The following is a 14,380-nucleotide window of genomic DNA, read 5'->3' as shown; positions in this document are numbered from 1 at the left end:
GACTTCATCTGTGAGGTCCCCACTGCTCTGCGGGACCCCTCCTCTGCCTTTGTAGTGGGGGTGGAAGCTGAAGCCCCAGTTTTGCCAGAAACAATGCATAAAGCATAAAGTGACTCCATTTAGGGTAGCATCTCTTACTCTTTTCCATGGTTTTCCATGGTCAGGACTGACTTTGTCCTGGCCATTGTCTCAACATCCATTCCTGGGATAGCTTGTCCCGGTTGGCATTTACAGTTTGGACTCAAGGCCTGGGCACTGTCCCTGAGTCCTTCTGTTCCAGGCTAATGCTCTACTACTTAGAGTCACAATGCCACTTTCAGCCTTTGGCTGGATAGTCCTGGTTCTGTGCTGATTAGTAGGGAGATGGAGTTTTAGAAGGATTTTTTTTTGTGTGCCCAGGATGGCTTTGAACTTTCTTACAAAAGCTCTTTTTATTTCCAGTTAAAGCAACAAGGAGATCAATGAAATGGAGGTTACCTATAACTTGTTCACAATTGACTAACAATTACTTGTCAGAGATTTTTAAAAGAAAGCCCAGTAGATGCTTTTAACCTGAGACTGATTGGCACTCTATGACCCACTGCCTCTGGGTAGCCTGCTTAAAGTGGCTTATAGACAACATTTAACCTATAACAAATGTACAGGCCTTTTCTTGGGCTACAGCAGCATAGCCTGTTTAACACCCTGGTTTATAAAAGCATTTTCTGTCTGGCAGAGGAATGCCTACCTATGTAGGCCTTTAGACAGATCTCAATAGGAACATAATCTCAGCTCTACAAGCTTTTCAACAGATGAATTTAACCAGCTCAAAAGTTACTGCCAATTAGGACTTTGAGGAGATACAGGGGTTTTGGGATTTACATTCTACAATCTTAGCTTTTATTACCCACTATCACAGATCTCTGGAAAGTTTTGCCCAGTTAGACCAACATGGGTGATAGGCATGTTTACAAACTTATCTTTCTATGACCTTCTGGCTTGATCAATTTTTTGGAGGACCAAGCTCAAGTAACTCAGGACCTGATACCACTTTTGTCATCCAAACATTTGTTTGTAATTGCCTCTGGATGTTTTAACATTGTCAGGGTCCCTGGAGTGCCTTTCTTATGTTGGGATAAATACATCTTTGGCACTTTCCTTGGTCAGTCGCTGGACTTGAACTCAGGGTTTGAGTGCTGTCCCTCAGCTCTCCAGCTCAGGACTAGCACTTGGCCACTTTAAACTCCAAAACAACTCAGCTTTGAGCACTCTGTTGGCAGATTAGAGATGACAATCTCACAGGGACTTTAGTCTGCCTGTGCCTGGACTGGCTTCAAACTGCAGATCAATGAGTTTTTTGTTTTTTTTTTTTTTTTTTACAAACAGTCACTTTTACTCCAATTAAAAGCAACAAAGATGGTCATTGGAAGTAGTTTTTTTTTTTTTTTTTTTTTTTTTTTTTTGTCGGTCATGGGGCTTGAACTCTGGGCCTGGGCGCTGTCCCTCAGCTCTTCAGCTCAAGGCGAGCGCTCTACCACTTGAGCTACAGAGCCACTTCCGGTTTTCTGGTGGTTTATTGGAGATAGGAGTCTCACGGTCTTTCCTGCCCGGGCTGGCTTTGAACCGTGATCCTCATATCTCAGCCTCCTGAGTAGCTAGGATTACAGGCGTGAGCCACCAGCGCCCGGCTGGAAGTAGTTTTATAAGCATGGTTTTACTTATTAAATTACATTTGACAAACTTGTCCTATCTTTTACTGTGGGCCTTCCGGCAACTGTTACAAAAAATTTTAGGGGCAAACTAGAATAATCCTATTTCTTTTTACTTTGAAATAAACCTTTAGGAAAATTTTATCTTTTAAACTTGTCTGGGAGGCCAGCCACTCCCCACAACTTCTCAAATTTTTGCAAGGGGGATGTCATTTTAAATCCTTTTTGTAAAGTTATTTTAATTTGCATTTAAATGCATCATTGAAACACTGGGCTGTATATTCTTTGCCTGTAGGCTGTCCTGTGGGCAGTGAATAGAAAGAGTGGCCATATTTTTTTTCTGCAGTCTTTGTTACCTTTAGGAATTTACCTCCAATTGTAAAATAGTATAGAAATCAATTTCTATCCTTTGCTCATACACCCCGTATGGTCTAACTTCTGGCGATGAACATTTACAGAACCAAATATCTAATGTGTCTTGTGTTTTACCCTTAATTAACAGGCTTTTGGTCATGTGAGATGAAGCAAGGCCAGAGTCTGAGAGAGACTGTGGCATCTCCCAACATGTATGGACTGTTGCACCTCCTGTTGGTAACCTGCAATATTTCTACATATACTGGTTAGAGACCTGGTTTACACTGGCTTTTGCAGGCTGGTGCCACTGGTTTAGGCAGCTGTGACTGGGCATAGTCACTCTGGTCCCTTGATCTTAATTGAAGTTGATCGGCACACAGGGGAGAAAACAGAGAATGAAACCCTTAGCTTTAGTTTACTAGCCATGTCAGTGAACAATAGTTAACTCTTAGCATAAATGGACATAGGAATGACATAATTCACAGCAAACTTAGTTACCAATTTCATTTACTTTGTAAAGGACATTGTCTTTTTTAAGTCCTTTTCCAAGGTCTTTTAAAACTGCCTGTTTTTTCTTTGGCTTAGTCAGGTCACAAAGTTTTAAAGCAATTTAGATTAATTCACAGCTTCCATTGACAAAGATTTTTAGTAGGCAGAGTAACCTTGAAACCATAATCACTTACATATAGTCAAATAAGACACAGACAGACATGTTTGTGCACAGATTATAGAGCGTGCTTAGATTTTAAAATAGACTTTTAAAGTTTTGAAATTTTAGTGGAACTAATTTTCTAATTATGATGGAACCATGTGGTCATTTTAAAATACAAAACTTTGCCAACAAGAAACCTAGTGAACAGGAGGCAATAGGAACATACACTTGGCCTAGCATAATGGCACCACAGGACAGGGGAGGAGGAAGGGGTAGTACTAAGCTGAAGTACCAAGATGCCAATTTGGCACATCCACCACTTGCTCAATGCTAGAGAGAAGATTAATACACTTTTGGTAATATCCAAACTTGTTGGCCTTTATTTCAGGGAGTTTAGACTTAAACTCACCCATTTTCTATCTAATGAGTAGAAACAAGCAATTACTGGTTACATTCTTCCAGGGCTTAACCAAAGCGTTTAGCATATGAAATACTTGTGAAAGAGGTTACAAGCAGGTAATTTTGGCAAGAGGCAGAGTTTAAGGGGAGGGAGAGAGAGAGAGAGAGAGAGAGCTACTTGCTCAAGCACTCTCAGAAGTGGAGTTTTAAATGTGGGGCCAAATTTAATGATGGGGACTCAACAGCCCTCCAAGGCCAGGTGGCCTTAATGTAAAGAAATTTAGTGTCCTTCCCATGGTAAGTGACCTGAAGCCATGTGCCTAGAGTAGAGTGTCCTCTGCAGTGCAGGTTGGCTCCTAAATAGGTGGTGGCCCCACCAGTGGAGACTGTCCTTATGTTGGTCCAAGGTGGGTCCTTGGGCCATGGTAGGCCTCTAGTGGCTAATTCCAGCACTTGGCCAAGTTTTTGGTCAGATGGTGAGGGTGGGGCTCAGTTAGCCCAGAAAGGCTCAGGTGGCCTTACCACTGATATTGGAATCAGAAACCCTGACCTCAGACAAACTTGTCACTTACCCTGGAGTGGGAATTAATTAGTGGGGCTGGATGGGCTGGTAGAGCACTCAGTCAGGAGAAAGTTACCTTGATGGTCCTCTGGTGACTGGAGTGAAGGATCTCAGAATAGGTCCCAGGGCAGCTGTTTGAACTCCCTTCTGAAGTGCAGGGGGAGCAAATGCACTGGGGAACCTATCCCAGTATGGAGCCACCAGTGAAAGAGGATCAGACACATCCATCCTATGGGACCATGCAGAGGCAGGCAGGCAAAGGAGAAAGATTATTACAAGGTTTATTAGAGGAGCCATATTTCCCCCAAGAGGGAGCACATGACCTCCATCATCATCCTGGTAGCAGAAGTATCTGAGAGAAAAGGAAGTGAGGTAGATGGGAGTTCAGGTGGGTCTGGGTGGAGAGAGGGAGAGACCAGTTGTATGGAGGGAACTCCAGAAATGGGAGGGGGCCCAGATGAGGGTGGAGCTGAGGACCAAAGGTGAGCGATCTACAAACTGCAGTTCAAAGCCAGTCCAGGCAGAGAAAGATTATCATCTCTAACTAGCCAGCAGAGTGCCAAAAAAGCGGGCAGAGTTGCTTTGGAGTCCGAAGTGGCAAAGTGCAATCCTTGCACTGGAGAGCTGAAAAACAGCACTCAGGCACTAAGTTCAAGTCCAGTGACCAAGGGAAATGTCAAGGTTGCGTTTACCCTAACATAGAAAGAGGCACTCCTGGGACTTTGGCAATAATGTTTGGCTCTTCTAAAATTGATCATAGCTGGAGGTCATGGCAAGCTACTTTATAAGCATGCATAACTGGGCAAGAACTTGTCAACCATTTGTAATAGTTGGCTGTAAAAGGCTGAGGTTGTGAATTGTGGGGAATAGCTTAAATCCAAACTGCTCTGTATGTGCTTAAAACCCTAATTGGCAGTAAATTCTGGGCTGACACTAACCAAATAAATTTGTTTAAGAATAAAATATGAAATTGTTAGGACCAGATCAAAAGTAAAGAGATAGGGTATTAATCAGAACAAGGAAGGAGAAAATTCAAATTTAACTGAGACAAATAAGTCCCAGGTAAGCAGAGAAACATTGGTATAAACACCAAAATAAAACAAAATTGTGGTCTGATAATTACTAAAAAGATCATTTATATCAGGATTTAGACCAAATGTTAAATTTTCAAAGATAAGGGCTTAAGTAGAGAGTTAAGCACCAGGAGCTACACTAAACATCTGTATTCCAAAGGATGGCCTGCCTGTCCCACCTAGGCTATTTGAGGAGCTAAACAATGCTTTCGCCCATTTGGGGAGGTAATGTTTTCCTAGGATTTCAAGGTAAGACTTGTCCCACCTCCAGGCCTTGAAGCTGGGTGCAATGCCCCCATCTCCAGCCTAGATACCAGGATGTCTACAGGCAGTTGTGTGGACTCAACCACCCTATTTGCCTTGATGCAATTTGTAATCACTAACTGTTAGGTCTGCTTTTATAACTTGTTTGTCAATTACAAAACTGCCACTGAACACCTACAAGTGGAACTTCTTATGGATCTTACCTTTAAACATCCTAGACTATTTAAATCTTTTACAAACCAAAGTACTAAACAGGCTATGCTGCTATAGCCGCCCCCCAAAGGGTCCATACAGTTATGAAAAGTTAAAAAATTATGCCTAAACTCTAGTTTGGAATAAAATGTAATTAGTAAAAAGTTGTCACCTTGACAAACTACCCCACACCATATTCTAAAAGCCAGTGTACAATCAGAAAAATATTAGGGGAGTTTACTAAAGTTAGTCCCTAGGTAAAACTTCTTTAATGAACCTGTGTAGACTAATGCCAACTGTTTACACACCCATAAAACATTTAAGCTTCAATTATTAAAAAAACAAAAAAGGGGAATCCCCAAGGGAACTTTTGCCTTAACCTTATTTACTCTAAATGTTTAAAATTTCACTCAAAGTGATCCTTTCACTAAAGCTGAAAAGCATTTTATCCCTCTAGCACCACCTCACTATCTATTCCCATATGGTTTAAAAAATTTAATCAATGAAGAATAAGACTAATGCCCCATAAGTGAAAATAGCGTTTCTATCATTCCAGATGGATCTACTGGCAACATCTGGGTCCCTTTTTGACTCATCCGACCTCCAGAGAAGCAAAAACAACACAACACAACCCTGAGGAAGAACATCTAGTACGCAGATTTGCAGACCTAAGGTTGAAGTCTGGAGGAAGCCATCATCCTTATCTTAAGAAAACCAGCTTGACCCCAGCAACATGGGGTCAGAATAAGGTGTTGACACAAGACCGAAGCCACCCTGGTCAGTACAAAAACCCCTAGAATACCTGAATATCTGTTTTGGCCATGATTGCACTGCTTGTGAATACTTCTGCAGTGAGTAGTGAACATGCATATTGGGCCTATGTCACTCACCGACCATTGTTAAAATTAGTGGATTAGCTAGACCAAGGTCCGGTGGCGTATACAAATGACAGCATGTATTTTCCTCCACCATGGGATCATGCAGACCCTACTCATCCAGGTGAGGAAGGCATACCTTATATTATTTCCTTAGGATTTGAGTCTTTACCACTGTGTTTAGGGACATCACCTTGCTTACCAACCAGAAGACAGGTATGGGCATACATCTTGCCTGATGATAAAATCAACAATCATATGGGGCTATTCAGCACAATTTCCTTAAATTTTATTGGTAAGGATCATTCTTATACAAATAAGACTGGGCGACCACCTAACCTAGTATGCCAGGACATTAATTATTGAATTTTGTTTATGTTTCTATTCAGTGGTCTCAGTGTCAAAACCCTAGAGGAAAGATTATACAGCATAATGATAACATCTCATTTATAGATTGAGGTCCTCATGGATGTTTCATTGCCAATTATTCTGAAAAGCATGTTGGTGATTGGTATACTAATAATTCTTCTGATGGTGACGTCTATACAATGGAGTTATAAATCATGTAGAACCCATTGGCTTGCTCACCTGACATGATGGAGGCCTTGTGCCTCGTAGGCCACATATAAACTTCAGGGGACACTTAGGGCCTGAGCAGTGGCATTTATAAAACTTGCCACGCAATTTTATACAACTCAGAATTGGATTGGTCACTTTACTAGGGCCCATGAGGCAAATTATACATTTTACAGGAACCATTCTTTTACTGTACAGGGTTGTATTAAACTTTCCTATGTCCTAGCCCACAGGGACAGTGTCAATCAATGAGAACCCACGCAGCCTGGACTCTTTACATGCTTAAATCATACTATTTCTTTTAATATGACTTCTCAGTCTCTCCTGATATTAAGATCTCGCTTAGGGGTCTGGGTGCCTGTTAACCTCACCCGACCTTGGCAGGAGAGCCCCACTGTTGGTTTGTTGACAGGAGTCTTCCAGCAACTGCTGAAGAGAACTAGGAGATTCCTGGGTCTGAGTGTAGCTGTGATCCTTGAAATGACTGCTATCACCATGACTGCTGCGACTGCCGGAGTGGCCCTGCATTCCTCCATCCAAACCAAGGACTTTGTAGAGAAGTGGCTGGACTGTCACCAGCTATGGACTCATCAGCACAATATTAAACAGGACATTGATTCCCGTCTGAACACCCTGCAACACACGGTGCAGTGGATGGGAGACCAGATAATTGATCTGCAGAAACAGCTAACCTTCAAGTGTGATTAGAGCTCAATAAACTGTGCATCACTCCTACTTGATTCAACACTTCTAACATTACTTGGCAGGGACTTCACTACCACCTGCCAGTCTTGCAAGGAAATTTGACTTGGGACATCCACTAGTTACAGCAGGAAGTCATTGAGACTTTCTTGGCACAACTCCCTGGGGTGGGATATGAAGGTCTGGCTGAGGGAATTGCATCTGTGCTAAACCAATTGGACCCTCGAACCTGGTGGCACAGTTTTACCCATAGTGTTTCTACAGGATTGATTGCATTATGTCTTGTCAAGATATTGCTGTCTACATTCCAAAATAGTTTCTGCAAATCCCTTCTGCAAAGGATCTCTTGCTTACGGTTGTACTTAAAAAACAAAAAAGGGGGGAGATGTCAGAGGCATCAACCGGCATAACCCCATCTGTTGCTGTTTCCACAAAGGGATCTGGGAACACGATGTGTGGTATAGGCAAGAAGGGACTACACCATGTGGGTATAGACAAAATTTATTGGAACATCACATGCTTATATACAGCACACAAGCAGGAGAAGTAAATCTTCAGTCAGGGGCAGAGAGTTAAACAGTTTTATGGGAGCACAGACAATGAGAGTTTAAACAGAAAAAGCTAATCCTTGTCAACAAATGTGGAGCAGTTCCACTAAACAAGGTTGTAAAAGTAGGTAAAGCACAGGTGATTTACACATGGGGGGGGGGGTCTCCAGGCATTGTTCTACGTGGTTAAGTAGATGAAGCACGAATGGTACTTTGAGCAAACCATTACCTGAGTCTTGCACCGGGGCAGAACCTTTGCCCAGCATGGAGGAAAGGGTGTCCCTTCCTCCCCGAGAAGAATTGGTAGTGGTCCTGTGGCTCAGGTGGTAGGGCACTTGCTTTCAGCTGAAGAGCTGAGGGACAGCGTCCAGGCCCAGAGTTCAAGCCCCACAACCAACAAAAATAAATAAATTGGAAGGAAGGGATGCATGTCTGTATGCACCCTCAGGGCACACAGGTGCTCAAATGGGGTTTTGCAGGCCTATGCCTCCAACACCCATATGAACCCCTCTCCTTCTGCTCCCACTCCAGCTCCCAGATCTTAGGCAGATTGGGTGGAAGGGGGCTGTGTCAGTCCTGGAGTTTTTCTCCACCTCTGGCTGTGCCTGAGCAGCTGCAGGAGCCCTGGCCCATGCTGCACGAGGCAGCAACAACTGCTGCAGTCGCTGCTGCAAGTTTGGCCATTTGGCTCCACTCCTGCCTGGTTGCCCTGACACTGGAGGAGTCTCGCTGGCTCCTTTGCTGTTTCACACTGCACCTCCAGCCTAGGGATGAGCCCAGGAAGCTCGGCGCTGGAGCCTTTGAGGCCTGAGGTCAGCCACTGGAGGGATTTGGAGGGGCTGCCCTGCCTGCAGGGTCTGGCCTGAGGAGCCTGTGCCCCAGTCATGGCTGCTTGCTGCTCAGAAGAAGCGGCGGTGGAGCTGGCCTGTAGCCGGCTTGCTTGCTCCCTCCGAGCCTCTTACAGTTGTGTTACTGGCAGAACAATATCCCAACTGCTCTAGTACTATTTTATTGTATTTTAAAAATAAAAGACTTCATGGGCCCCATAAGTGCTTTATGAAATATGACTGGCAGCCGCTATTTAAATAAATGTGAGAATTCAGGAGTTTTTCTTTTATCTTCCTAAGTGATTTTTTTTGTCTGTCTTGGGACTTGAACTCTTGGCCGGGGTACTGCTGTCCCTTAGCTCTTCAGCTAAAGGCTAGCACTCTACCACTTGAGCCACAGGACCACTTAGGTTTTCTGGTGGTTTATTGGAGATAAGAGTCTCATGGTCTTTCCTGCACTGGTTGGATTTGAATCTCGATCCTCAGATCTCAGCTTCCTGAGTGGCTAGGATTACAGGCAGGAGCCACTTGTGCCCAGCTCTAAGTGATCATTTTAAAGGCTAAGCATAATAGATCACTCCTGTAGTACCATCTACTTGGGAGGCATAGATTGAGAGGATTGCAATCCAAGATCAACCCAGGCAAAAAGTGAGATCTGATCACAATCATCAAGCTGGGCTGATTCCAATAATCTCAGCTAGATGGGAGGCTGGTCCTGGGATGGGAAGAAAACAGGATGCCCTAACTTAAAAACTAAAGTACAAAAAGGCCGTAGTGTGGATTAAGAGTTAAACACCTGCCTAAGCATGAAATCCTTTGTATAAACCCTAGTACTGAGAAAAGGAGGGAGGGAGGAAAGCAGGAAGGGATATAGGGGAGGGAGAGAGATGTTATTTCATTAATTTTACATTTTTCCTAACACCATTCATTTTGAGTTTCTTTTGCTCAAGACTAGCACTCTGCCACTCAAGCCTCAGTACCACTTCCAGCCTTTCTCTTTATGTGGTACTGAGGAACCAAACCCAGGACTTCATGTATGTGCTAGGCCAGCACTCTATTACTAAGCCACATTCCCAGTCCTTCTTTTATTTTGTAAGATGAGCTTTGGTTTTGTGTTCTTCTCTTGGCATGGAACTTAGGCTAGTCTCAACCTAACTTCTGACTCAGCCTCCTAAATTCAGAGATTGCAAACATAGATCACCATACTCAGCTCAGGATTCCTTTGAGAGAATCATCTTTTCAGAGACAGAGTTATTCTGTCTTCCTTGGATTGGATGGCCTTTTGCTTTTGGCATTGTGTTAATCCCATTTCTTGTCTTGATATATTTCTCCTTCTAGATCAATAGAAAATTTTCAGCTTCCCAACTTGAAGCCTATTGGTCTCATCCAATAATATCACAAAATTGGTGAATACCATTACCTGGCATCATGGGCATGCCAGCCAGCTAAAACTCAGCTATCAGATGGGCTTGGGCTTCAACAATGCAGGCATTTCTCTGCATAATCTGAAAACTGTCATAGATAATGTTGGTTTATTCCATCCTGTTTTCAGCTGCTTGCCATTCTGAGCTTTGTATGTTTTTGCTTTCTTTTATTTATTTATTTATTTATTTTTGAGTCATAGGCCTTGATCTCTGGGCTTGGCTTGGGTGATGTCCCTGAGCTTTTCAACTCAAGGCTAGCACTCTACGACTTGAGCCACAGAGCCACTTCTGGTTTTCTGGTGGTTTATTGGAGATAGGAGTCTCACGGACTTTCCTCCCTGGGCTGGCTTTGAACCACGATCCTCAGATCTCAGACTTCTAAGTAGCTAGGATTACAGGTGTGAGCCACCTGTACCCGGCCCTGACTGAATCTTGAAAAGAGAAGACAGGAATAGGTCAAGAGACACACATTATCAAAATGGGGATGGGAGGGATCGAGAGTCCTGACTGAGCAGTGGATCCATATAAAGTCTGATCAGACTTACTCCAAACATGAAGGAACATCTTCAGTCTGGATGTTGGATGCCTCTAAACATTGTCAGGGACATGAAAGGAGCAGGGTTGGGTTGAAGGTTTAGGGAGCACTGTGGGATGAAGTGTCATTAAAAACTCAGCTCTGGGGCTGGGAAGTTGGCTCAGTGGTAGAGCTCTTGCCTTGCATGCCTGAGTCCCGGGGGTTCGATTCTTCAGCACCATATAAGCAAAATGGAAAGCCGGAAGTGGCGCTTTGGCTCAAGTGGTAGAGCACTATCCTTGAGCTGAAGAGCTGAGGGACAGGGCACAGGCCCAGAGTTCAGGCCCCACAACCGGACCCTCCCCCCCAAAAATAAAACTCTCAGTTCTGACAGCACAGATCAAGTGTATGTCTTGGGAGTCCCCTGTTGTGCTGTGGCAATGCTCTTCCTGTGTATGTCTGCCTAGAGGGGGAGGTGTTTGCTCCTCATTTGTCATTAATTCTAGAGGACAGAGGAGCCCCATGAGTCCAGTAAACAGATGCTTTCTGGCAGCTTCTCACAGTGTTTCCTCCAGGCAGCACCATGCTCTTTACTTGCTCTGATGAGGCAGCTGCATATGGGTCTGCAGGAATTTCTTGTCAAGAAATTAGAGAGTCATTCATTCATTACTCTATAACAAAGAGTGGCAATGCCTAACTATAGGTTGCTTTGTTATTCCAATGTGTGTGCTACTGGCACTGGCTTGTCTCTTCAGTCTGCACAGGCTCAGGACAATACTATAGTCAGCTCGGACACACCAGCTTACACCCAGTCACTACTCAGAATGTGATGTCAAAGCTACTCCTGGTAATAGATGACAAGGCTGTTTAAATCAGAATAAGATCACAGCAGAATGCACTACGATATCTTTTTGCTCCTCTGATTTAACAGCTTCTAAGCTAGTGTTTCCTGGCTTCCTATCCTTGTGGCGTAGTATGAGAGCCATCTAGGTTGTTGCAATGCATCAGCCAGGAGAAGGGTGTCTATAGTCAGAGTATGACACAAAAAATAGCATCTGTGGTGAGGTTAGACTTGGTGTTGGATTATAATTAAGCTATTTCTGCAAAGCTGGGAAGCATGGAAATGGACTGCCATTGTGAAATGGACATGGGATAATTTAGGAGACAACAAGGATCTGAGTAGCTCTCACCTGTAATCCTAGCTACTCAGGATGCTGTGATCTGAGTACTGAGGTTCAGAGACAACCTAGGCACAAATATCAGATAGTTTCTTTCTTCCAATTAACTAGCAAAAATGAACTAGAGCTGTGGCTGAAGTACTAGCCATAAGAAAAAGAGCTAAGGGTCAGCACTGAACACATGCTAGCATGAAAAAAATGAGAAAGACATAAGAAGGGAAATTACAAGAAACTTACTGTGAACAATTAGACCTCTAATTATCTTTCTTTTTATTAGCAAGTATTGGTTGTACAAGAAGGAGGTTGTGACGTTCCCATACATGGATACAATGTATCACAGTCATACCCACTCCATCACCTACCCAGTCTTATTTCCAGTTAACACTAAAAAGCCAGAAGCAGTGAGGTAGCTCAAGTGGAAGAGTCCCAGCCTTGAGCAAAAATCTGAAGTGACATTACCAGGTCCTGAGTTGAAGCCCTAGTACAAGGACCACCACACCCAACAAAAATAAAATATTCCATGGGAATGAATGTAGATCTTGTAACATACAACTACAGAAAATAATAATGTCTGGCATTGAGCTCCCTTAAATTATAAATAACATGAGGAAACAAAGGTCCAAAGTCTTTTTGAATAGCATTTTATTTTCTGAGGATAACAGAATAACAAGACATTGTTATTGTCTGTTCTGTCACATGGTGTTAGATATAAGTATGAGATACTCTGCAGGAAGAACCTCTGTGCAACTTCTGAGGAAACAGAAGTTGGCTGTTCTTTTAAGGGTGAAGGAAATACTTTGTATCTTTTGATGGCGGTGAATCTATGGGAAATCATCAACCTATTAAAAAAACTAGATATAGTTATAGAATTATATCATCTTATATTAAGAAAGGTCATTAAAGGCACTTTAAAACTAAACAAAGAGGGGCTGGGAAGGTGTCTGAATGGTAGAGTGCTTGCCTCACATGCATGAGGCCCTGGGTTCAATTCCTCAGAACCACATAAGCAGAAAAGCAGAAAGTGGTACTGTGGCTCAAGTGGTAGAGCACTAGCCTTGAGCTGAAAAGCTGAGGGACAGCTCCCAGGCCCTTTGTTCAGACCCCATGGCCAACAAAATACATACATACATACATACTTACATAAACTAAGAATAAGAACTTTAAGAGCGTAAACTAATAGAAATGGAATATAACTTAAATAGCAATCTACAAATTTATACTGTTAAATTCATTGAGTACTTAAACAAATGGGGAAATTCAATTCTTTCCCATAATAGATTGTTAACTGAAGAATATAATTTGAGTGAGGGAATTTTGTGTAGATGCCTATTACATATCATCTAATAGAAATGCCATGTAAGCCAGAACACAGAAGCCTCCCACAGGACATAGTGCTGTCTGAAAATGAACTCATGGAAAAATGGTACAAAACCTCGTTCAGAAGTCATACTAAAATTTTTCTGTGTATATGCTGATCCTGGGGTTAGAACTGAGGGCTTGGGTGCTGTCTTTGAGCTAATTTTGCTCAAGACTAGTGCTGTGCCACTTGAGTCACAGCACCACTTCCAGGAGTGTTTTAGTAGTTTTTTGGAGATGAGTCTCATGGACTTTCTTTCATGGGCTGGCTTCAAACATTGGTCTTCAGATCTCCACCTCCTGAGCAGCTAAGGCTATAGGCATGATCCAGCAGTGCTGGGCTCCAAACTGACAATTTTCTCTCAAGAAATATCACTTCACACTGAAATAGTGAATCCAAATAGCTCATAATGGAACAAGGAATAATATTTCCAGAGCAACCTATAGTGGATCTATTCGCATATACTGTGACAGATACCAAATGTTCCCAAATCAAATCTACCCTAACCATTTTTCTCTCATAGACCCTTCTTAAAGCAATTTCAGCAGGTTTTGTTAGTTTGTTTTGTGCTTATTCTAGGTCTTGAACTCGGGGCTTGAGTATCATATCTATGCTCCTTTTGCTTAATCTTAGCATGCTACCACATGAGCTACAACCCATTTCCTTTCTTTTGGTAGTTTTTTGGAGATAAGACTCACTGATTTTTCCTGCTTACAACCTTCTGAATAGATAGGATTAAAGTTGTGAGCCACTTTCCCCCACCTTCATTGTTTACTTTTGTAGGAGCACATAAAGTACTTCCACCACATTTGTCCATTTGCCCTTCCCTTCACAATGCTACCCCCACCAAAAACCTTATAATAGATTTCTTAATCCTTTGATTAAAGTAAACTAAGCAAAGAGACAATTAAAAATGATATGCTATGTCTTAGGTTGCCTTGATCTTAGCAGAGTATCACTTCAAGTTAAAACTGATTAACAAAAATTGAAGAAAAATACCGAGGAGACTCAAAATTGAACAAAGTAAATCCTAATCTTCAAGTTTCAGGTCTCCAAGTAAAAGGAAAGCAGAAACTGTTGTTGGGAGTTCCAGGTAACCAGTGAGGCTTGATAGTCAAAAGTGATGTGTGATCCTGAAGTCTGAGGGGAATATGAGCAGTACTAATGTATAAGTGTTTAAAATCCCTCACTTCAA

At 42.7% G+C, this 14,380-nt stretch overlaps 1 protein-coding gene across 9 annotated transcripts in view; it reads left to right on the top strand.

Annotated features, from left to right (window-relative positions):
- Positions 1-14,380, top strand: part of LOC138815870 (endogenous retrovirus group K member 18 Env polyprotein-like) — a 32,336-nt gene that overhangs the window by 15,355 nt on the left and 2,601 nt on the right. For 3 of the 9 annotated variants that reach the window (XM_070005251.1, XM_070005248.1, XM_070005249.1), the window contains 3 exons: positions 2,191-2,275; positions 5,741-5,961; positions 7,048-9,002. The exons of 1 other annotated variant lie outside the window; for it this stretch is intronic. In XM_070005251.1, coding sequence (XP_069861352.1) covers positions 2,208-2,275; positions 5,741-5,961; positions 7,048-7,343 — 585 coding nt within the window. In that variant the 5' untranslated portion in view covers positions 2,191-2,207 and the 3' untranslated portion in view covers positions 7,344-9,002. Of the gene's footprint in view, positions 1-2,190; positions 2,280-5,740; positions 6,184-7,047; positions 9,003-14,380 lie in introns of those variants that run through there. 5 more of the 9 variants (XR_011368514.1, XR_011368511.1, XR_011368510.1 and 2 more) reach the window with 5 other exon arrangements.

Source organism: Dipodomys merriami, unplaced genomic scaffold (genome assembly GCF_024711535.1).
Source record: "Dipodomys merriami isolate MVZ:Mamm:240054 unplaced genomic scaffold, mDipMer1.0.p SCAF_678, whole genome shotgun sequence".
In the NCBI taxonomy this organism is placed as follows: Eukaryota; Metazoa; Chordata; class Mammalia; order Rodentia; family Heteromyidae; genus Dipodomys; species Dipodomys merriami.
Note: the sequence above shows the minus strand (reverse complement) of the source record. Positions and strands in the feature narration are given on the sequence as shown.